Source organism: Erinaceus europaeus, chromosome 8, assembly GCF_950295315.1.
Source record: "Erinaceus europaeus chromosome 8, mEriEur2.1, whole genome shotgun sequence".
Lineage (NCBI taxonomy): Eukaryota > Metazoa > Chordata > Mammalia > Eulipotyphla > Erinaceidae > Erinaceus > Erinaceus europaeus.
Window position 1 is genome coordinate 122792671 of NC_080169.1, and position 24727 is coordinate 122817397.

The 24727-nt window shown below is 57.1% G+C and overlaps 1 protein-coding gene across 1 annotated transcript in view; it reads left to right on the plus strand.

The window, feature by feature from the left end:
• The window catches only part of AGAP3 (ArfGAP with GTPase domain, ankyrin repeat and PH domain 3), a 49528-nt gene extending 25024 nt beyond the window's left edge, over positions 1–24504 (plus strand). Inside the window, exons 2-7 of the mRNA XM_060196818.1 lie at positions 18014–18072; positions 18162–18249; positions 21295–21374; positions 21459–21606; positions 23967–24101; positions 24287–24504. Coding sequence (XP_060052801.1) covers positions 18014–18072; positions 18162–18249; positions 21295–21374; positions 21459–21606; positions 23967–24101; positions 24287–24489 — 713 coding nt within the window. The 3' untranslated portion in view covers positions 24490–24504. The remainder of the gene's footprint in view (positions 1–18013; positions 18073–18161; positions 18250–21294; positions 21375–21458; positions 21607–23966; positions 24102–24286) is intronic.
• The last annotated feature ends 223 nt before the right edge of the window (positions 24505–24727 follow it).

Consider the following 24727-nt stretch of genomic DNA (forward strand, 5'->3'; position numbering starts at 1 on the left):
TGATTCATGACAGTCTCTAGCCAATAAATAAATAAAATAAAAAAAAAGAATTTATTTATTAATGAGAAAGGTAAGAGGAGAGAGAGAAAGAACCAGACATCACTCTGGTACATGTGCTGCTGCCGGGGATTGAACTCAGGACCTCATGCTTGAGACTCCAGTGCTTTATCCACTGTGCCATCTCCCGGACCACTGTATTCGTTTTTTTTAATTAATTTTTTAAATATTTATTTATTTTCCCTTTTGTTGCCCTTGTTGTTTTATTATTGTAGTTATTATTTATGTCATTGTTGTTAGCTAGGATAGAGAGAAATCAAGAGAGGAAGGGAAGAGAAAGATACACACCTCTGCAGGTGGGGAGCCGGGGTTTCGAACTGGGATCCTTATGCTGGTCCTTGTACTTCGCACCACATGCGTTTAACCCGCTACGCTACCACCTTTTAATTTGTAAAAGTTCTGTATTCTTACTCTCTCACCTCCCCAAAATAACAGATGAACATTGTAATTCTTACACAGTCTTAGAAACAACTTTCTTCTCCTTCTCCTTGTTCAAGATTTTATTTGTTTATTAATGAGAAAAACAGAAAGAACCAGACATCACTCTGGTCCATGTGCTGCCAGGGACTGACCTCACACCACTTGTGAAGCTTCTGCCCTGCAGGTGGGGACTGGGGGCTTGAACCTGGGTCCTTGCACATTGTAACATGTGCGCTACCACCCCGGCCACTCCCCCCCCCCCCCTGCTACTTCTTAACAAAATGTTGCCCACCAGGGTTTGTCTTTGGGCCTTCACGCCTGCAGGAGCCTTATGATAGAGACAGAGAGAAGTTAGATAAGAGAAGGGGAGGTGGGGAGAGACAGAGACACCTGCAGACCTGCTTCACCACTTGTGAAGCTTCCCCCCCTGCAGGTGGGGACTGGGGGCTCGAACCTGGGTCTTCATGCGTGTTCTACTGGGTGAATCATCCTTTGCCCCCCTCCCACAACAAACAAAGAAACAAACAAATAAATAGGGAGTCAGGCGGTGGCGCAGCGGGTTAAGCGCAGGTGGCGCGAAGCATGAGGACTGGCGGAAGGATCCCGGTTCGAGCCCCGGCTCCCCACCTGCAGGGGAGTCACTTCACAGGCGGTGAAGCAGGTCTGCAGGTGTCTGTCTTTCTCTCCCCCTCTCTGTCTTCCCCTCCTCTCTCCATTTCTCTCTGTCCTATCCAACAACAACATCAATAATAACTACAACAACAAGGAAAAAACAAGGGCAACAAAAAGGGAATAAATAAATAAATCTTAAAAAAATAAAAAGCTTTTTGTATTTGCCACCAAGGCTTTGGCTGTGCCTCTGTGCAGCCCCATGTGTTTCTGATCCCAGCAGCCTCTTTCTTATTCCTTTTTTTCCTCCAGGGTTCTCTCTGGGGCTTGGGTGCTTGCACTACGAATCCACTGCTCCTGGAGGCCATTTTATTTTTCCTTTTGTTGTCCTTGTTGTTCATGCTATTGTTGTTGTTGTTATTGATGTCATTGTTGTTAGATAGGACAGAGAGAAATGGAGAGAGGAGGGAGGACAGAGGGGGAGAGAAACACAGACACCTGCAGACCTGCTTCACCACCTGTGAAGTGACTCCCCTGCAGGTGGGGAGCCGGGGACTCGAACTGGGATCCTTATGCCTGACCTTGCGCTTTGCGCCATGTGCATTTTTAAAAAATTTTATTTCTTTATTGGGCGTCATGTGCGTTTAACCCACTGCGCTCCCGCCTGACCTCCTATTCGCTTCTTTTTAGAGAGAGGCTGAGAGACAGCTCGAGAGGGAGACAGCACAGCGTTGCTGCTCTGGGCTGGAGCCTGGCTCCTGCAGGGGCCCCTGTGGCCACTTGGGGCCCAGACCCGCGTCTCCCCACGCACAGTAAAGCATGTGATCTACTGGGTGACTCAGCTCTCTGCCCCTCTTTTTTTTTATTATTTAAACATATTTTATTAATAAAGACAACAATGAGAGACCACTTCACTCCTGTGAGAATGTCACAGCAGAAAAGGCAGCAGCAACAAATACTGGAGAGGCTGTAGGGACAAAGGAGCCTCCTGCACTGCTGGTGGGAATGTCAGTGGGTCCAGCCCCTGTGGAGAGCAGTCTGGAGACTCTCAGAAGCTAGAAGGGGACCTGCCCTGTGACCCTGCAATTCCTCTCCTGGGGATAGATCCTCAGGAACCCAACACACCCATCCAGAAAGATCTGTGTGCACCTGTGTTCACAGCAGTACAATGTGTAACAGCCACAACCTGGAAGCAACCCAGGTGTCAACAACAGATGAGTGGCTGAGCAAGCTGTGGTCTAGATACACAGTGGAATACTACTCAGCTGTGAAAAACGTTGATTTCACCTTCTTCACCCTGTCTCGGATGGAGATTGAAGGAATCATTTGAAGTGAGATAAGTAAGAAAGAGAAGGATAAATATGGGATGATCTCACTCATAGAAGCTGAAAAACAAGATAAGAATGGAAAACACTAAGCAGAACTTGGACTGGAGTTGGTGCATTGCACCAAAGTCAAAGACTGGGAGTGGGGGGGGGGGGTTCAGGTCCTGGAACAAGATCGCAGAGGAGGACCTAGTGGGGGTTGAATTGTTATGTGGAAAATTGGGAAATGTTATGCGGGTACAAACTATTGTATTTTACTGTCGACTGTAAACCATGAATTCTCCAGTAAAGAAAAATAATCACAGGGTAGCCTTAATCAGCTCTGGCTGAGGGTGCTGGGGACTGAACCTGGGGCCTCAGAGTCTCTGGCAGGAGAGTCTTTGCAGAACCGTTGGGCATCCCCTCCGCCCACCTCTCATTTATTTTGAAAGAACAGCGCTCATTTCTACGGTTATACTGGGACAGGGTGATGCTCCACCCCTCTTGTTTTCTGTTATAAATAAATATCGATAGGTATTTTTTAATTCGCCTATAGTAAGAGAGAACACTGGCACAGCACTCTGGCATCTGAGGTGCTGGGGCTCAGGCTTCAGTCCTCAGGATGCAAGTCTGGCACTCTGCCCACTCCTGCCTTCTCTCTCTCTCTCATTGCTCCCACAGTTACCGCTGGGCTTGGCGCCTGCATGTTGAGTCTTCCACTCCTGGTGGTCTTTCTTCCTTCCTTTTTCTTTACTTTCTTCCTCTTCCTCCCTCCCTCTGTCCCTCTCTTTCTGTCTTTCATAGAACAAGAGAAATTGAGAGGGGAGAAGGAGATAAGAGAGGGAGAAAAAAAGACAGACGCTTGTAGACCTGCTTCACGACTCCTAAAACTCCCCCTGCAGGTAGAGGGCGTAGCTTGAACCCGGCTCCCTGTGCACTGTAAAGTGTGTGCTCAAATGAGCTGCCACAACCCGGCCGCCTTCTGCTTTTTCCTTTTCCTATTCCTTTTCCTTCTCCTTTTCTGTTCTGTTACGTTTTTGTTCATGCTATGCAGCCTGGGCCTTGTGTGGAATTGACCTCACTGTTCCCAACAGACAGAGAAAGGGAGAAACTGAACTGGAGGTTCCCTATGCCTTCGTGACACCATCATGTGGTGTTGGGATTTGAGCTAGGCCACACAAATGACAGGGCACACCCTGCCCATTGAGCTCTCTCTCCACTCCTGTTCTTCATTTTCTCTAGAGACAGAAGAGAGACCCACAGTCCTGCCCACCCTCCATGGGCTCCCTGGGTGCTGTGCAGGGTGCTGAGAGAGGAGAGACCCCACAGCCCTGCCCACCCTCCATGGGATCCCTGGGTGCTGTGCCTGGTGCTGAGAGAGGAGACACCCCACAGCCCTGTCCACCCTCCATGGACTCCCTGGGTGCTGTGCAGGGTGCTGAGAGAGGAGACACCCCACAGCCCTGCCCACCCTCCATGGACTCCCTGGGTGCTGTGCAGGGTGCTGAGAGAGGAGACACCCCACAGCCCTGCCCACCCTCCATGGGCTCCCTGGGTGCTGTGCAGGGTGCTGAGAGAGGAGACACCCCACAGCCCTGCCCACCCTCCATGGACTCCCTGGGTGCTGTGCAGGGTGCTGAGAGAGGAGACACCCTACAGCCCTGCCCACCCTCCATGGGCTCCCTGGGTGCTGTGCCTGGTGCTGAGAGAGGAGACACCCCACAGCCCTGCCCACCCTCCATGGGCACCCTGGGTGCTGTGCAGGGTGCTGAGAGAGGAGAGACCCCACAGCCCTACCCCCCTCCATGGGCTCCCTGGGTGCTGTGCCTGGTGCTGAGAGAGGAGACACCCCACAGCCCTGCCCACCCTCCATGGGCTCCCTGGGTGCTGTGCATGGTGCTGAGAGAGGAGAGACCCCACAGCCCTGCCCACCCTCCATGGGCTCCCTGGGTGCTGTACAGGGTGCTGAGAGAGGAGAGACCCCACAGCCCTGCCCACCCTCCATGGGCTCCCTGGGTGCTGTGCCTGGTGCTGAGAGAGGAGAGACCCCACAGCCCTACCCCCCTCCATGGGCTCCCTGGGTGCTGTGCCTGGTGCTGAGAGAGGAGACACCCCACAGCCCTGCCCACCCTCCATGGGCTCCCTGGATGCTGTGCATGGTGCTGAGAGAGGAGACACCCCACAGCCCTGCCCACCCTCCATGGGCTCCCTGGGTGCTGTGCATGGTGCTGAGAGAGGAGAGACCCCACAGCCCTGCCCACCCTCCATGGGCTCCCTGGGTGCTGTGCAGGGTGCTGAGAGAGGAGACACCCCACAGCCCTGCCCACCCTCCATGGGCTCCCTGGGTGCTGTGCAGGGTGCAGAGAGAGGAGACACCCCACAGCCCTGCCCACCCTCCATGGGCTCCCTGGGTGCTGTGCATGGTGCTGAGAGAGGAGACACCCCACAGCACTGCCCACCCTCCATGGGCTCCCTGGATGCTGTGCATGGTGCTGAGAGAGGAGACACCCCACAGCCCTGCCCACCCTCCATGGGCTCCCTGGGTGCTGGGCCTGGTGCTGAGAGAGGAGAGACCCCACAGCCCTGCCCACCCTCCATGGGCTCCCTGGGTGCTGTGCAGGGTGCTGAGAGAGGAGACACCCCACAGCCCTGCCCACCCTCCATGGGCTCCCTGGGTGCTGTGCAGGGTGCTGAGAGAGGAGATACCCCACAGCCCTGCCCACCCTCCATGGGCTCCCTGGGTGCTGTGCAGGGTGCTGAGAGAGGAGAGACCCACAGCCCTGCCCACCCTCCATGGGCTCCCTGGGTGCTGTGCCTGGTGCTGAGAGAGGAGAGAACCCACAGCCCTGCCCACCCTCCATGGGCTCCCTGGGTGCTGTGCCTGGTGCTGAGAGAGGATAGACCCCACAGCCCTGCCCACCCTCCATGGGCTCCCATGGTTTGGGCCTCAGTTCCAGAACCTCATGTGTCACAAGATGCACTCTACCAGTTGAACTGTCTCCCAGCCCCAGGGAACTTTGTTTGTTTGTTTGTTTACAGAACCCTGCTCAGCTCTGGCTCATGGTGGTGCCGGGGTTTGAATTCCAGCCTTGAGAGCCTCAGGCAGGGGTCCCCTGGCATCACCATTATGCTGTTTCCCACGCCCTTATGAACATCTTCACAGCCCCTCTGCTGTCTTCCCTGCCCCATCCTAGGAAACATTAAAAAGAAAAAAGGATTTTAAGAAATATTTATGGGGGCTGGGTGGTAACGCAGTAGGTTAAGCGCACATGGTGCGAAACACAAGGACAGCGTAAGGATCCCAGTTCGAGCCCCCGGCTCCCCATCTTAGGGGTGTCGCTTCACAGGTGGTGAAACAGGTCTGCAGGTGTCTGTCTTTCTCTCTGCCTGTCTTCCCCTCCTCTCTCTATTTCTGTCTGTCCTGTCCAACAGCAACAACAACAGTAATAACAAGAGCAACAAAATAGATGATATGGCCTCCAGGAGCAGTGGATTCGTAGTGCAGGCAACCAGCCCTGTGATCACCCTGGAGGAAAAAAAAATTTTTGGGTAGAGACAGAGAATTGGAAGGTACGGGGGAAACAGAGACACCTGCAGCACTGCTTCTCCGCTGATGAAGCTTCCCCTGCAGGTGGGCAGCGGGTACTTGAACCTGTGTCAGTGCACCTGGTTAGTGTGTGACAGCCAGGTGTGCCACCACTTGTCTCCCAGGAATCATTTTATTTCTTTTTTTTTTTTTTCCCCTTTTGTTGCCCTTGTTGTAGCTTCGTTGTGGTTATTATTATTGCCCTTGTTGACGCAATTCGTTGTTGGATAGGACAGAGAGAAATGGAGAGAGGAGGGGAAGACAGAGAAGGGGAGAGAAAGATAGACACCTGCAGACCTGCTTCACCGCCTGGGAAGCGACTCCCCTGCAGGTGGGGAGCCGGGGGCTCGAACCAGGATCCTTACACCGGTCCCTGCGCTTTGCGCCACATGCGCTTAACCCACTGCGCCACCGCCCCACCCCCCTGAATCATTTTATTTCTGAGGAGGAGGGAAAGAGTAATAGAGGCCAGAGTGTCCCTAGACTTGAGCTCAGGACCTCTTGTAAGTCCAGTACTATCACTGGTTAGAGAACAGGCTCGGAGGGTGACCCAGGAGGGAGCTTGTCCCCCGCTGCGCTGAGTGAAGCTTTGGTGCTGTGATTTCTCTCTTTCTCTCTCTCTCCTTCTCTCCAAACTAAGACAAAACAAGCAAACAGATACCAATAGAACAAAACAGCCTCCCCCAAATAAAACAAGACTGGGCAGACCCCTTGAAGACATTATCTCAGGAATAACTGGGAGCCTGCTCTGGGCTGTGGGGGGACTCTCGCTCGTGAGGAGTGGTGAGGGGGCTCTGGGTGGACTGCTCTCTATTCGGACCCCAACCCAGCAGCACGCACTATAGGCAAAACACATCACCTTGGTGGGGGACGCTCCTTCCGAAAGTCTCCACTTTCAGGAAAGTGTAGGAGGCTGAGCACGTCAGAGCCGGCACACTCCAGGTGAGCCGTCTTGCTGGCCCTTTGCAAGATTCTTGGTTTTCAGAGAGGGAGAGAGAGACACCACAGCACTGCTCACCATCCGCGGCGGGCGTCTGAATGATGTTCCCATGTGGTGCTGGAGCCTAGTTGTGGGGTCATAGCAGGCCCGGTGTCCTGGGGCCCAGAGACCCTGGAGGACAGCATCTGTGCAGGAAGCCTGAGCCCCCCGGCCCCTCACTTTACGGTGAGGACCCCGAGCCCAGCTGGAGGGCCACCGTTAGCCCCTGACGGAGCCACTGGGCTACCCTGGCCCTGCTTCCTGGTGATGGCATGGCCCGAGGTCCCAGAGAAGGTGGGCTGGGACTGAACTGATGTGAAATCTAGAGCTCAAGGGGCCCGCGCAGTGGCTCACCCAGTGGCTTACATATCAACATGTGCTGGGACCCAGGTTTGAGCCCTGCTCCCTCCCTGCAGGGGAGAAGCTTCCTGAATGGTGAAGCAGGTCTGCAGGTCTCTCTCTCTCTCTCTCTCTTTCTCTCTCTCTCTCTCCCCTTCTTTATCTCTTCCTCCCCTCTCAATTTCTCTTTGTTCTATTGAAGAAGAAAAAAGGGGCACGGGGGTTGGCTATCTGGTGAATTTATAGTGCTGGTACCGAGGCCCAGCGATAGCCCTGGTTACAAAAAAAGTAAGTAAAAATAAAAAAAAACAGTTCAGGAATCGCATAGCTCTGAGGTCCAGTGCGACAGAAAAAAAGAAAAGAATCATTAAAAAAAAGGGGGGGTTGGGTGGTAGTGCAGCGGGTTAAGTGCAGGTGGTGTGAAGCGCAAGGACCGGGCATAAGGATCCCGGTTCGAGCCCCCGGCTCCCCACCTGCAGGGGAGTCGCTTCACAGGCGGTGAAGCAGGTCTGCAGGTGTCTGTCTTTCTCTCCCCCTCTCTGTCTTCCCCTCCTCTCTCCATTTCTCTCTGTCCTGTCCAGCAACATCAACAACAATAGTTACCACAACAAGGCTACAACAACAAGGGCAACAAAAGGAAGAAAAATAATGGCCTCCAGGAGCAGTGGATTCATGGTGCAGGCACCGAGCCCCAGCAATTAAAAAAAAAAAAAAGTTAGAAGACCAGGCAGTGGCACACTCAATAGAATAGACACGTTACAAACAATAACAATAATAACTGATCCTAAGGACCTAGGTTCGAGCCCTGGGCCCCCACCTGCAGGAGGGAAGTTTCACAAACAGGGAAGCAGGGCTGCAGGTGTCTCCCTCACTGCCTCCCCTTTCCCTCTCATTTTTAAAATATCTTTATTTTTTTATTGGATAGAGACAGCCAGAAATTGAGAAGGAAGGGGTTGGTCAAGATGTGAGAGAGACCGAGAGATTCCTGCAACACTGCTTCACCACTTGTAAAGCTTTCCCCCTGCAGGTGGGACCCTCTCATTTTTTCAAAATATTTATTTATTTTATTCTCTTTTGTTGCCATTATTGTTTTATTGTTGTAGTTATTATTTTTGTCATCATTGTTTGATAGGACAGAGAGAAATGGAGAGAGGAGGGGAAGACAGAGAGGGGGAGAGAAAGACAGACACCTGCAGACCTGCTTCACCGCCTGTGAAGCGACTCCCCTGCAGGTGGGGAGCCGGGCCTCGAACCGGGATCCTTACTCTGGTCCTTGTGCTTTGCGCCACCTGTGCTTAGCCCACTGCGCTACTGCTTGACTTCCTCCCTCTCCTTTTTTTCCCCCCGTCTCTTTCCAATAAGTAAAATAAACATTTAAGAACGTTAAGAACGAGGACTGTGTCTCTCAACATCTCTCTCCTTTCTGATCACGGAGAGGCCACACAGCCCAGGGATCAGGGTGGTGGGCACCGCAGGGGTCAGCTGTCAACACCTCCCAGGGCTCAGGGCTCAGCTATTTTTTTTTGGGGGGGTCCCTTGTCTGTGCTTGCATCTTGCTGCCAGCAGGGGTCACACCTCTCCATGGCCTGTGGGCCGGCCATGAACAGGGATAGGCATGCCCAAGGCCCATCAGCCTGGACGGTCCCAGCCCCGTCCCAACCTCATCTTTTGTTTTTCATTCCTTTTTCCTTTTTTTGCCCCCCGTTATCACTGGGTCTGGTGCTGGCACTGTCAATCCACTGCTCTTGGTAGCATTTTTTTCCAATTTTATTGGATAGAAGAGAGAAATTGAGAGAAGAGAGAGAGATAGAGGAGAGAGACAGACACCTGCAGCCCTGCTTCACCTCTTCTGAAGCATCCTCCCTGCAGGTGGGGAGCCAGGGGCTTGAACCCAGATCCTTGTGCGGTTCCTTGCACCTGCAGGGGAGTTGCTTCGCAAGTGGTGAAGCAGGTCTACAGGTGCCTGTCTTTCCCTCCTCTCTCCGTTTCTCTCTGTCCTATCCAACAACAACAACAACTATAATAACAATAACAACCACAACAAGGACAACAAAATGGGAAAAACAGCCTCGCGGAGCCCCAGCAATGATCCTGGAGGCAAAAGAGAGAGAGAGAGAGAGAGTGAGAAAGAGACAGATACCTGCAGCCTTGCTTCACTGCTTGCAAAGCTTTCCCCCTGCAGGTGGGGACCAGGGGCTTGAATTTGGCGCTTGCACATGGTAATGGTAACTTGTGCACTCAGCCAGGTTGGGTGGTGACCTGACCCCCCAGTGGTAATTGTTTCTTTCTTTTCTTTTTTTCCCCTATTTTATTGGTTAGGACAGAGAGAAGTTGGGGGATGGGAGATAGAGACGGCTCCTGAAACTCCTTCCTCTGCAGGTGAGGAGCTGGGGCCTTGAAACCAGGTCACTGCGCAGGATGATGTGTGTACTTAGCTGGGTGTGTCACTGTCACTAGTCTCCTCATCCTTTTCCTTTGGTGAGAGGATGGGACAGGGAGTCGAGCGGTAGTGCAGTGGGTTAAGCACAAGGACCAACATAAGGATCCCAGTTCGAGCCCCTGGCTCCCCAACTGCAGGGGAGTCGCTTCACAATCGGTAAAGCAGGTCTGCAGGTGTCTATCTTTCTCTCCTCCTCTCTGTCCTCCCCTCCTCTCTCCATTTCTCTCTGTCCTATCCAACAACATCAATAATAACTACAACAATAAAACAACAAGGGCAACAAAAGGAAATAAATAAATAATAATAATAATAAAAAAGAGCATGAGACAGGGACATGAGATCTGTTGGAGAACCCTGAACCGTGCCTGTTATTTCTCTGCTGAACTGTTTGCTTAATTACTGCAACTACTGTGAGAACCGGACATATGTGGAACTCTGCTTTCCCTGTGGTTTCTGTCCTCAGCTTCCGGGGATGTTTGGCTGTCTCAGGGTAAACAGAGAGAGAAATGGGGCAAAAGGCCTTCCAGGCTAGCACAAGTTTTATCTGATTTCCCTGAACTCTGCCTACATCCTTGGGGCCAGGTCAGCCCTTTCCAGAGCAAAAAGAGAAACTGATGTCATCACTAGAATTGGTAGAATTGGAGACGACAACCTGGTGGAGAGTTGTCCCCATGCTAGGAGAAATCATTCACTTATGGGGGGTGGGGGGCGGTAGCGATGTGAAGCGCAAGGACCGGCGTCAGGACCCCGGTTCGAGCCCCCAGCTCCCCACCTGCAGGGGAGTCACTTCACAGGCGGTGAAGCAGGTCTGCAGGTGTCTGTCTTTCTCTCCCCCTCTCTGTCTTCCCCTCCTCTCTCCATTTCTCTCTGTCCTATCCAACAACGACAGCAATGACAAGTGGCACCAAGCCCCAGCAATAACCTTGGAGGCAAAGAGAGAGAGGGAGAGGGAGAGGGAGAGAGAGAGATATTGATCATTCAGTTATGCTTGAATGTAAGATGATTCCTGGGACCTTGGAGCCTCAGGCAGGAGAGAGTGTTTGCATAACTGTTAATGCTGTCTCCCTGCTAGTACCCCTCCAGATGTTTAGACCTGACAGCTGTATGCACAGGTGCCCAGTAAACAGAGGAAGGGGGTGGGGGCATTCCGCAGAAGCTCGTGGTGAGATGTATGCTGTATCCCCACCACTCTGTACCCCTTTTGTGTCATTAATAAAGCTTTCTAGCGTGATCCAGGAGGTGGTGCAGTGGATGGGCACTGTACTCTCAAGCATGAGGTCCTGAATTCGATCCCCGGTAGCCCATGTGCCAGAGTGATGTCTGGTTCTTTCTCTCTCCTAAAGATATTTCTCACAAATAAATAAATATATATATGAGCATTTCATGCCCAATGCACCAAAAATCCTAGGTTCAATCTCCAGCACCCCCATAAGCCAGAGCTAAGCAGTGTGCTCTGGGGGAAAACAATAAATAAAAGATAAATTAAAAGATAAAATATGTATGCTTTCTTTTAAAAATTTTTTTATATTTATTTATTTTCCCTTTTGTAGCCCTTGTTTTTCATTGTTGTTGTAGTTATTGTTGATGTTATTGATGTCGTCATTGTTGGCTAGGACAGAGAGAAATGGAGAGAGGAGGGGAAGACAGAGAGGGGGAGAGAAAGACAGACACCTACAGACCTGCTTCACCGCCTGTGAAGCGACTCCCCTGCAGGTGGGGAGCCCAGGGCTTAAACCGTAATCCTTATGCCAGTCTTTGTGCTTTGCGCCACGTGCACTTAACCCACTGTGCTATCGCCAGACTCCCAAAATAATGCTTTCTATCTTCTTATATATATTCTTTTTAAAAAAATTAAGAAAATTTATTTATTATTCCCTTTTGTCACCCTTGTTTTATTGTTGTAGTTTTTATTGTTCTTGTTATTGATGATGTTGTTGTTAGATAGGACAGAGAGAAGTGGAGAGAGGAGGGGAAGACAGAGAGGGGGAGAGAAAGACAGACACCTGCAGACCTGCTTCACCGCTTGTGAAGCGATTCCCCGGCAGGTGGGGAGCCGGGGGCTCGAACCGGGATCCTCCCGCTGGTCCTTGCTCTTTGTGTCATGTGCGCTTAACCCCCTGTGCTACCGCCCAACTCCCCTTATATATATTCTTATTGGATAGAGACAGAAATTGAGAGGGGAGGTGAAGATGAGAGGGAGAGAGACACACGCCTGCAGCCCTGCTTCACCACTCGTAGAGCTTCCCCACCTGCAGGTGAGGACCAGGGGCTTGAACCTGGTTCCTTGCACACTGTAGGGTGAATGTTTCACCAGGTGTGCCACTGCCGGGCCCCTTCTCATTATTAATACTGTAATGAAGTTTATTTCTCAACCCTGTGACATGTATGAGACCTTGCTCCCCAGCGTGCAGAGGACCCCGGTGCGGTTTTCCGAGAGAGACACTTACAGTGCTGCTCCATGGCCTTGAAGCCCCCCGCCCACGCCCCCGCAGCTGGGGACTGGGGGCTTGCCCAGGCCCTTGCACACTGTAACGTGTGCGCTTAACCAGGTGTACAACTGCCCAAACCACAATGTTTTCCCCATTCTATTGGAGAGGAGACACCAGTCCCCATGCCACCATCCATAGGTCCTTTGGGTGCTGCCCACAGGGCTCCCATGTGGGACCAGGGCTTGAACCCCATGAGTGCCTCAGGAGGAGATGGACGACTGAGGACAGCAGGCCCTGCAGAGGTGAGGTGTGCGACACATGGAGACCCTCCCCCGGCTGATGTTTCATTCTTGGAGAGGAGACCCCCCCCCCAGCCCTGCCCACCCTCCATGGGCTCCCTGGGTGCTGCCCATGGTGCTGAGAGAGGAGAGACCCCACAGCCCTGCCCACCCTCCATGGGCTCCCTGGGTGCTGTGCCTGGTGCTGAGAGAGGAGAGACCCCACAGCCCTGCCCACCCTCCATGGGCTCCCTGGGTGCTGTGCCTGGTGCTGAGAGAGGAGAGACCCCACAGCCCTGCCCACCCTCCATGGGCTCCCTGGGTGCTGTGCCTGGTGCTGAGAGAGGAGACACCCCACAGCCCTGCCCACCCTCCATGGGGCTCCTGGGTGCTGTGCCTGGTGCCCTCGTGTGCAGGGGTGAACCAAGGCCGTAGCAGTGGTGGGGCCTGTGCTCTGCTGACTGGCCTGCCTGCTGCCTCCCTCCTGCCTGGGGAACATGGGCTTCTCTGCAGCTTCATTCACTCACACAGTCATTTCTTCCTGCACCTTCCCACATCCATTCCGAGGTTCATCCAGGCCCAGCAGCACTTCCTGCCCAGCAGTCCCTCCACCTGAGGGCGACACTTGTCGTGCACACAGGGCTGGCCGTGGTGGGGCCTGACCCCGTGCAGGCAGGTGAAGGGACAGCAAGTTCCTGGATGAGGTCCTGTTGTCCCATGGCGTAGGACAGACAGCAGGGAGCCTGGCCTGGAGGCCCTGTGAGGTGGTCCTGTCCCTCTTGGTGGGGACATGGATGGTGGCGCTGTGGCCTTTGGGTGAGAGGAAAGGCTTGCTGGCTCGCTTAGGCATTTGCCCAGTGGGAGACAGACCTGTCTCCCCTCCCACCCCTTTTTGGGGAAGGGTTTCTTGAACCCCAGCCCAAAAACTTTTGTAGTGGACAGAGCTTGCCAGGGACTCTCTGGTCTCTTCGGCGCTCTGGGGGGAGGGCAGAGTGGCACTCGCCCGCCCTTAGGTCCAGTGGTAAAGACCTGGCCAGTCTGTGGCCTCTGCTGTCCAACCTCCCTCTGCCCCCTACCCTGGGGGGGGGGGGTCACGCTGATGGAAGAGACTCTGCTGCCACCTTGTGGAGATGTGGCGTTAGTGCCGCTCCTGAGAAGCTGCAGCCTTTGGCTCGTGTTTCTTTTTGATTTTGGAAGGGAGTACAGCTCGCTGGTGGGGTGGAGGGGGATGATGGGATGGTACCTGGGACCTCCCGCCTGCAAGTCCTGCAGGCTGACACTGCGCCATGCCCTGGCTGCCTGCCTCCTCCACGAGGTCCTGGGTGGGCCGGCCGCAGGGCCCAGCCGGGTTTATCAAGATCAGCTGTAAATATTTGAGCCTTGGTACCTGGGTCCCTGGGCCAGGGGTGGCCTTTGCTCCCTGACACGGAGCAGCATGGTTTCATGGTGTCTCCACATGCCACACCTCCACGTGTCCCCAGCACAGTGGCACTCCCCAATCCAGGACACAGCTCAGGCCACCTGGCTGGGGCACCTGGTATCAGTGCTGGTCTACAGGGCTCTGGGGGGGTGCCTCCAGGGCTCCTGTCCTCTGCTTCTACGGAGCCTCTGGCCTCCACCCCATATTGGGTGGATTCTACCATTATTATTATTATTATTATTATTAAATTATCTTTATTGGATAGAAACAGCCAGAAGTTGAGAGGAAGGGGGGAGGTAGGGAGAGAGAGAGAGACAGACAGACAGACCTGCCTGTAGGTGGGGACCAGGGGTTTGAACTCAGGTCCTTATGCATTGTAACATGTCCGCTCAACCAGGTGTGCCACCACCTGGCCCTTTGTTATTACTTTATTACCACCAGGGTTATCGCTGGGACTCAGTGCCTGCACTCTGAATCCTCTGCTCCAGGCAGCCATTTTCCTTTTTCCCCTCCCTCCTATTTTTGAGAACACTGAGAGGGAAATTGAGAGAGGAGGATAGAGAGGGAGAGAGACAGAGAGACACCTGCAGACCTGCCTTATTGCTCGTGAAGCTTTCCCCCTGCTGGTGGGGAGTGAGGTCTTGAACCCAGGCCCGTGTCTGCACGATAAGGTGTTCTCTCAGTTGAGTTCATCACCGTGCCTGGCCCCAGGATTTTGTGTGAGGGATCAGGCTGCTTCTGTGGCTCCAGAAGGCTGTCTGTGTGCCTTGCCTCAGCCCGTTGTACGGTGCAGGACACATGCACAGACGTGTGTGCACATGTCACACGTGTATGAGGCTGGTGTGCGCATACGGGGGGGGGGGGGAGGCTCCCCCTCCTGTCCCATCAGCTCCTCACCCATCAGAAGTTGGGGCCACCTTATCCCGTTCCTTGGGTGGGGGAGTGTTTGTGAACAGCAGCATGGCGGCAGGGGGTGGGGGTGAGGGGACAGACAGACAGGCCAAAGTGAGTCAGGGCTCCTGGGAAAGGCCCTCCCCTCCCACCAAACCATCTATTATGTGGGGACAGGATGGGACGCAAGCCCCCCCCCCCCACCACAGTAATCACAGGGCGGGGTCACCCCCGGGCCTCTCTCCCAGGAGGGTGCTCCAGCCCAGGACTTGGGAGTCTCCCGTGGGAGCTGGGAGCGCCTCCCAGAGTCTGCCCTCACCAACCCCCAGCCCAGCCCCTCGGAATGCTGCTGTTATCTGCAGCCCAGGTCCTGGAATTCTCCGCCCAGCGGGGAGGGAAGGGAGGGTGGGGAGGGAGCCAGGCAGCACCTTTCCCCAGGAGCAAGGCAAGCCCCTCCTGGCCTCTCACTGCCCCGGGGTTGGCTCCTCCTGACCAGCAGGCTGGGTGGAATGGTGCGAGGCTCAGGGCCAGCCCTGAGGCTCCGGAGGCCCCCAGGTTCAATTCCCAGCACCACCGTGTGACATGCTGAGCTGCTGCGCTCTGGTCACTTTCTCCCTCCTCACCTCCTCTCTGTCGACGTGAATATATAATAATAAGTAAAATGCAGGGTCAGGTGGTGGTGCACCTGGTTGAGCACACAAGTTAGAGTGTGCAGGGACCCAGGTTCGAGCCCCCGACACCCACCTGCAGGGTGAAAGCTTTGTGAGTGGTGGAGCAGGGCTGCAGGTGTCTTTCCGTCTCCCCCATGCTCTTGATTTCTGGCGGTCTGTACCCAGTAAATTAAGATGATAAAGAATTCAAATAAGTAAATAAATAAAATGGAGAAGACTTGTCCTGGAACCCGGCACCAAGTGTCCTGAGTGATGCTGTGGTCCACTCTCTTGTCGTGAGCAAGTAGATGCTAAAAGCAGACTTGAGAACCACTCTTGCATTGGGGGTGGACCTTGCATTCTGGAGTGCCAACCACCTGGGGGGATGAGGCCACCAGCTTGACTCTTGGGGACTTGGGGACCACAGCTGCTGGAAGTCCAGGCCTGACTGGGGGCCAGGGGGGGCCTGGGATTGAGGGTGCCCTCCAGCAGGGTAGCAAGCAGCTGTGTGTAGAAGATTCTGACGTGCAGGTTCCCTCCAGCTTGAGTCCACAGACCTCGCGCTGTCTGAGCCAGAATCCTCAGGCTGGCGGGCTCAGGTTGGGACCTGGGGACCCCAGCGTGGGTGCCCCTGGGGCTGGGGACACCACCCCCCGCCCAGGACCGCCCTTATTGGGGGGGGGGGCTCTGGCCCGGCCTGGGTGCCCTCTGGGATTCCAAGAACCGACCGCCCAGATGAGGGTCAGGCTGGGGGAACGGAAGGACCAACCGCCTGGATGAGGGTCTGGCCCGGCCTGGGTGCCCCGGGGCAAGGCTGCAGCGCCCGGGCGCCTCCCTCACCTGCCTCCCTCGGGAGCCGCCCGCCCGCCCGCCCGGCTGGAATTTCCTGTTTTCCCAGGGCTCTGGGGGCTGCCCGCCGGCTCCGCCACCGATCCGGGGTTCCAGGCCGGGCTTGCCGCCTCGCTCGGCCGGCTGGGCCGGCTCCGGGGCCCAGGTCTGGGCTTGCCGGCCTCGGCCTCGAGGGGGCTGAGCGCCGCCTCGCCAGGCGCCCAGGCCGCAGGTCCGAGCCCCCGGCCGGCCGGCCCCGCGCCCCCCGCCATGGGCCCGGCGCCCCGGCCGCGCGGCTGAGCATGGAGCGGGGCCGGCCGCCCCCCGCCGCCGCCCGCGGGGCCCCCCGCGAACCCCCGGAGCCGCCCGCCGCCCCGCGGCCCCGCAGCCTGTGCGCCCCCGCCGCCCGTGCGCCCCCGCCGCCCGTGCGCCCCCGCGGCCCGCTGCTCGGCCTGCTGCGCCCCGCGCCCCCCGCGCCGCGCCCCCGGCCCGCCAGCATGACCTTCCTGGAGCTGAACCGGCTGGAGCTGGGGGGCTCTCTCGGGGGCGCGGACGCGGGCGGGGGCGCGGGCTTCCTGCGGGGCGCCCCGTTCTGGAGCAGCCAGCGCTGGGGGGCGCTGCGGGGCGGAGGGGGGCGCGGGGGGCGCGGGCTGGCGGCGCTCAGGAAGAGCTTCAGTTTCCGCCTGCGCCGGGGACCCCCGCTCCGCCGCGCTGAGTCCGGGCCGCTGCCCCGCGCGCGCACCCGCAGCGACGGCGCCGCCAACTCCGGCTCCCCCGCGCCCCGCCGGTCCCCGCGCCGCCGCCGCCGGCCTCTGGCGCCTGATCACCGGCCGCTTCCGCCGCCGCGACCCCGCGCCCCCCGCGCCCCCCGCCCCGCTCTGGAGCCGCCGCGCCGCCGCTGCCCCCGGGCTCCTGAGCGCCGCCAGCGGTAAGGGGGCGCCCGCCCCGGGAGGGGCGCCGGACTGTCCTGGGACCGGGGATCCAGTGTGCGGCCCCCGAGTGCGCGCCGGGATCGGGTGGGAGAGGGGCTTCTGGCACGTGCAGAGTGGAGGGGCCCCCAGTGTGCGCCCCCTTCCAGTGCGCGCCGGATCGGGAGGGAGAGGGGCTTCTGGCACGTGCAGAGTGGAGGGGGCCCCCCAACTTATCCCCCGAGTGCGCGCTGGAACGGGTGGGAGAGGGGTTTTCTGGCACGTGCAGAGTGTAGGCAGGAGTGGGGACCCCCATTAGGGCCGGTGGTGGGGGACAGACCAGGCTGGCTTTGGGGCACATGCAGAGTGTAGGCCTGAGGGCGGAGAACTCTCCATGCGGGCTGGCTCTGCTGGTTTGCTGCCCCAGGTGTGGCTGGGCGGTCGCCTCCGGCCATCTCCTTGGGGGACTCCATCCTGGGACAGGGGCTTCCCCAGGGGTGTCACTGAGAATGGGGTGTCCCCTCCAGGTTTACAGAGCCTCCGGCTGGTGACGCCCTTTTGTGGACCCCCCCTTACTTCCCTTCAGAGCCACAGCCCCAAGTTAAGGGGTGGAGGGCAGGGTCTGGGGTCTGGGCCCTCCCCTACTCCTCCCAGTCACCCCGCCCCCTTCACCTGGAGGAATGTGGTGGGTGGCCCCACCCTGCAGTGAGCTGTCTATACTGGCATGGAGAGCTCCCCCTGCCCAGGCTCAGGCCTGAGGGTGTCTGCTGGGTGTGGCCGCCTGGGAACTTGTTTGGAGGCGGGGCAGGAGGGGAGGACAGGCTGAGGTCTGGCCACTGGGGGGCCGGACCTGACAGTGTGGCCTCTCCCCACAGATTCCTTTGTGAACAGCCAGGAGTGGACACTCAGCCGCTCAGTGCCTGAGCTCAAAGTGGTGAGTGTGGGGGGACCCTCTCCCCTTCGCCCCCTCAGCCCGTGTCTCTCCCACATCCCTTCTCTGACAGCTGCCCCGTCCACCCGCAGGGCATCGTGGGTAATCTGTCCAGTGGGAAGTCGGCCCTGGTGCACCGCTACCTGACCGGGACATACGTGCAGGAGGAGTCCCCTGAGGGTGAGCGTGCCCCCCCACTGCAGTGTCCATAGCCGGGACTCAGACTCACCCCCCCACTGCAGTGTCCATAGCTGGGACTCAGACTCACCCCCCCACTGCAGTGTCCATAGCCGGGACTCAGACTCACCCCCCACTGCAGTATCCATAGCCGGGACTCAGACTCAACCCCACTGCAGTGTCCATAACCGGGACTCAAACTCACCCCCCACTGCAGTGTCCATAGTCGGGACTCAGACTCACCCCCCACTGCAGTGTCCATAGTCGGGACTCAGACTCACCTCCCCCCACTGCAGTCTCCATAGCCAGGACTCAGACTCACCCCCCCACTGCAGTGTCCATAGCCGGGACTCAGACTCACCTCCCACGGCAGTGTCCATAGCCGGGACTCAGACTCACCCTCCCCCTACTGCAGTGTCCATAGCCTGGACTCAGACTCACCCCCCACTGCAGTGTCCATAGCCGGGACTCAGACTCACCCCCCCACTGCAGTGTCTATAGCCGGGACTCAGACTCACCCCCCACTGCAGTATCCATAGCTGGGACTCAGACTCAACCCCACTGCAGTGTCCATAACCGGGACTCAGACTCACCCCCCACTGCAGTGTCCATAGTCGGGACTCAGACTCACCTCCCCCCACTGCAGTCTCCATAGCCAGGACTCAGACTCACCCCCCCACTGCAGTGTCCATAGCCGGGACTCAGACTCACCTCCCACGGCAGTGTCCATAGCCGGGACTCAGACTCACCCTCCCCCTACTGCAGTGTCCATAGCCTGGACTCAGACTCACCCCCCACTGCAGTGTCCATAGCCGGGACTCAGACTCACCCCCCACTGCTGTGTCCATAGACGGGACACAGACTCACCTCCCACTGCAGTGTCCATAGACGGGACTCAGACTTATCCCCCCCCCGCTGCAGTGTCCATAGCCGGACTCAGACTCAAACCCCCCCACCCCCACTGCAGTGTGCATAGTCGGGACTCAGACTCACCTCCTACTGCAGTGTCCATAGCCGGGACTCAGACTCACCTCCCCCACACAGCAGTGTCCATAGCTGGGACTCAGACTCACCCCCCCACTGCAGTGTCCATAGCCGGGACTCAGACTCACCTCCCATGGCAGTGTCCATAGCCGGGACTCAGACTCACCCTCCCCCTACTGCAGTGTCCATAGCCGGGACTCAGACTCACCCCCCACTGCAGTGTCCATAGTCGGGACTCAGACTCACCCTCCCCCTACTGCAGTGTCCATAGCCGGGACTCAGACTCACCCCCCACTGCAGTGTCCATAGCTGGGACTCAGACTCACCCCCCCCCCACTGCAGTGTCCATAGCCAGGACTCAGACTTATCCCCCCCCCCCGCTGCAGTGTCCATAGCCGGACTCAGATTCAACCCCCCCCGCCCACTGCAGTGTCCATGGTCGGGACTCAGACTCACCTCCCACTGCAGTGTCCATAACCGGGACTCAGACTCACCCCCCCCACTGCAGTGTCCATAGCCGGGACTCAGACTCACCCTCCCCCTACTGCAGTGTCCATAGCCGGGACTCAAACTCACCCCCCACTGCAGTGTCCATAGCCGGGACTCAGACTCACCCCCCACTGCTGTGTCCATAGCCAGGACTCAGACTCACCTCTCACTGCAGTGTCCATAGTCGGGACTCAGACTCAACCCCCCCCCCCCACTGCAGTGTCCATAGTCGGGACTCAGACTCACCCCCCCACTGCAGTGTCCATAGCTGGGACTCAGACTCACTCCCCCCTGCAGTGTCTATAGCCAGGACTCAGACTCACCCCCCCCCCACTGCAGTATCCATAGCTGGGACTCAGACTCACCCCCCACTGCAGTGTCCATAGTCGGGACTCAGACTCACCCCCCCCCCCACTGCAGTATCCATAGCCGGGACTCAGACTCACCCCCCCCCCACTGCAGTGTCCATAGCCGGGACTCAGATTCACCCCTACTGCAGTGTCCATAGTCGGGATTCAGACTCACCCCCCACTGCAGTGTCCATAGCCGGGACTCAGACTCACCCCCCCCCCCCACTGCAGTGTCCATAGCCGGGACTCAGACTCACCCCACCCCACTGTAGTGTCCATAGTCGGGACTCAGACTCACCCCCCACTGCAGTGTCCATAGCCGGGACTCAGACTCACCCCCCCCCCCACTGCAGTGTCCATAGCCGGGACTCAGACTCACCCCCCCCCCCACTGCAGTATCCATAGCCGGGACTCAGACTCACCCCCCCCCCCATTGCAGTGTCCATAGTCGGGACTCAGACTCACCCCCCCCCACTGCAGTATCCATAGCCAGGACTCAGACTCACCCCCCACTGCAGTGTCCATAGCCGGGACTCAGATTCACCCCCACTGCAGTGTCCATAGCTGGGACTCAGACTCACCCCCCCCCTGCAGTGACCATAGCCGGGTCTCAGACTCACCACCACCCCCACTGCAGTATCCATAGTTGGGACTCAGACTCACCCCCCACTGCAGTGTCCAAAGCCGGGACTCAGATTCACCCCCACTGCAGTGTCCATAGCCAGAACTCAGACTCACCCCCCACTGCAGTGTCCATAGTCGGGACTCAGAATCAAAACACCACCCCCACACTCCCCCACCCCCGCCTGAGAGTTCACAGCCCAGACTCTAACTCAAATAGCAGGACTCAGAGTTAGCACCCCACATTGGAGAGTCCACAACTGGCACTTAGACTCAGTATCCCCTACTTTGAGAGCCCACAGCCGGGACTCAGACTCAGCAAGCACCCTCCACTGGAGAGTTCACAGCTGGGACTCAAGACATAGATAGCACCCCCCCCCCTCACTGGAGAGTCCATAGCCTGGACTCAGCAACCCCCCACTGCAGAGTCCACAGCTGGCACTTAGACTCAGCACCCCCTGCTTTGAGAGTCCATAGCTGGGACTCAGACTCAGCACCCCTATCTGGGGAGTCCAAACTCCTGTGTACCCTCACCCCATTTCTTGTGTGGCTCCTGGGCCCCTGGCCTGACCACCCCCACCCCCCACCCCCCGCTCTGTCCTAGGGGGACGGTTTAAGAAGGAGATCGTGGTGGACGGCCAGAGCTACCTGCTGCTGATCCGAGATGAAGGCGGCCCCCCCGAGAGCTGCAGGTGCTGCCCCAGCCCAACACCTCTTAGCCTGCCGGGAGGGTTGCGGTGGTGGGGTGCTGACCGCCCACCTGCCTGCCTGCAGTTCGCCGCCTGGGTGGACGCTGTGGTGTTCGTGTTCAGCTTGGAGGATGAGATCAGCTTCCACACAGTGTACAATTACTTCCTGCGCCTCTGCAGCTTTCGCAATGCCAGCGAGGTACCCATGGTGCTGGTGGGCACGCAGGGTGAGTGGGGGCCCGGAACAGGGGCAGGGACCGACCCAGCCTGTGGTGCCCCCGGGGGGAGGGACGTCCTTCCTACTCCCTCCCCCTGCCCCCGCGCCTGCCTTGGCCCCCCATGACTCCGGGTGGACCCCTGAATTCTAGACAGAGACAGACAGAGGGAGCAGACACTACAGCACTGCTCCATCATCCCTGGATTTCCCCCTGGTGCTGTCCACAAGGGCGCTAGGGCTCGAACCTTGGTCTTAGACCCCCAGTAGGGTATGTGCTGTGTTGGGGATCGCGGCCATCACATGTCACAGGTATGTTTTACTCCTTTTGGAAGATCTGCTCTTCGCCTGGGCAGTGTTGCACCCACCTGAGTGCGTGCGTTACAGTGCACAAGGCCCCGGGTTCAAGGCCCCCACCCTCACCTGCAGGGGAGAAGAATCAGGAATGGTGAAGCAGGGCTGCAAGTATTTCTCTATTTCTTTCTTCTTCTTCTTTTTTTAAAAATCATTTTACTAATTTTTTAAAATTTATTTAAAATTTTTTATTATCTTTATTTATTGGATAGAGATAATCAGAAATTGAGAGGGGGGGGGAGATAGCTAGGGAAAGAGAAAGAGACCCCTGCTTCACCCCTCGCAAAGCTTTCCCCTGGAAGGTGGGGACTAGGGCCTCAAACCTGAGTCCTTGCGCGCTGTAAGGTGTGCTCAACCAGGTGCGTCACCACCTGCCCCCTTTACTAATTTTTTTTTTATTTCTTTATTGGGGAATGAATGTTTTACATTCCACAGTAAATACAATAGTTTGTACATGCATAACATTCCCCAGTTTCCCATATAACAATACAACCCCCATACTAACTTGTTTAACAAGAGAAGCAGGTAGAGAGAAGAAAGACAGAAATACCCATAGCCCTGCTCAGCTCTGGCTGATGGTGGTGCAGGGGATTGAACCTGAGACCTCAGGGCCTCAGGCAGGAAAGTCTTTTTTTTTTTTTTTTTAATTGTCCCTGTTGTATAGACAGCCGGAAACCAAGAGGGTAGAGGGAGATAGAGAGGGAGAGAGAAAGAGAGACACCTGCACCCCTGCTTCACCACTCGCAAAGCTTTCCCCCTGCAGACCAGGGATTCGAACCAGGGTCCTTGCACACTGTAAGGTGTGCTCAACCAGGTGCGCCGCCACCCGGCCCGCAGGCATGACAGTCTTTGCAGAACTCTGATGCTGTCTCCCAAGCCCCAGGTGTCTCTCTTTCTCCTTCCCTTGCTTTCTCTCTCCCTGTTCAATGACTGTCTCGTGTCAAAAAGAAAAAAAGGAGCAAAACGCTTATTTTATTTTGGATAGAGACAGACATTCAGGGAGAAGAAGGAGGGAGGGTGAAAGAGACGCCTGCAGATCTGCTCCACCCCTTGCAAAGCTTTCCCTCTGCAGGTGGGGACCAGGGTCTAGAACCCATGTCCTTATAAATTTTTAAAAATATATTTATTTATTCCCTTTTGTTGCCCTTGTGTTTTTTATTGTTGTTGTAGTTATTGTTATTGATACTGATGCCATCATTGTTGGACAGGACAGAGAGAAATGGAGAGAGGAGGGGAAGACAGAGAGGGGGAGAGAAAGACAGACACCTGCAGACCTGCTTCACCGCCTGGGAAGCAACTCCCCTGCAGGTGGGGAGCTGGGGGCTCGAGCGGGGGGCTTGAACCGGGATCCTTAAGCTGGTCCTTGTGCTTTGTGCCACATGCGTGCAATTAACCCGCTGCGCTACCACCCGACTCCCCCTTATAAAAATGTTTTAAAATTATTGTTATTTAAATTGTTTTTAATTATCTTTATTTATCTGATAGAGACAGCCAGAAATTGAGAGGGAGGGGGAGATAGAGAGATAGAGAGGGAGAGAGACAGGCACGTACAGCCCTGCTTCACCACTTTTGAAGCTTTCCCCCTACAGATGGGGGCCAGGGGCTCGGACCCAGGTCCTTGTGTGTTGTAACATGTGCGCTCAGCCAGGTGCACCACCACCTGCCCGCTTGTGAATTGTTAACATGTGAGCTCAACCAGGGCACCACCTAGCCCCCAGGAAACTCTTGTTTACTGGGAGAGGGGAGGGGAGGGGAAGGGAGGAGGAGACAGGGAGGAGGAGGGGAAAGCAGGGGAGAGGGGGAGGAGTAGAAGCAGGAGGAAGAGGAGGAGTAGAAGGGGGAGGGTAGGAGAAGGAGGGGGAGGAGGAGGCTGAGAGGGCTGTCACTCTGGCATTTGCCTGGCACCTGAGACGTGCTACCCACCGGTGCCACCTCCCGACCGCCCGGAGCACTGCACAACAGGGCACCTGGCTCGCTGTCCCTCTGGCCGCGGATCTGAGCGCCCCTGCACCCCCCCAGACGCCATCAGCTCCACCAACCCACGGGTTATCGACGACGGCCGGGCCCGCAAGCTCTCCACAGACCTGAAGCGGTGCACCTACTACGAGACCTGCGCCACCTATGGGCTCAACGTGGAGCGAGTCTTCCAGGATGGTAAAGCGGGGTGGACGGTATTGTGGGGTGGGGGGCGGGACGAGTCTTCCAGGCCGGTAATGCGGGGTGGGGGGCGGGGACGAGTCTTCCAGGACAGTCACGCGCAGGGGGTGGTGGTGTGTGTGGGGGAGGCACCCGGGCCCTGTCCCTGGCCGGTGCCCGCTGACCCCCGCCGTCCTCTGCAGTGGCCCAGAAGGTGGTGGCCTTGCGGAAGAAGCAGCAGCTGGCCATCGGGCCCTGCAAGTCACTGCCCAACTCCCCCAGCCACTCGGCCGTGTCTGCCGCCTCCATCCCGTCCGTGCACATCAACCAGGTGAGCCCCTGCCCAGGCCTGCCTTCCCTGGCCACCTCCGTGCCCGCCTCTGTCCCTCCCCGATCGTGGTGCTGAGTGGGCTGGTGTGTGTGTGTGTGTGTGTGTGTGTCCCACATAACTGCTGGATCCGGCCTTGTCTGGCTCTTGGCACGTGGCCTGGGGGCATATCTGCCTCCCTGTCCCTTGCTCTGCCAGAGTCCCAGGCCATTGCTATGTCCTCCCCAGGGCGGTCGGTCACTCTGGCTGGCACTGGTGCCCGAGCCCCGTCCAGCAGGCTCTAGCGCCCACCGGCCTCTAATGGCCCAGCTCTGAG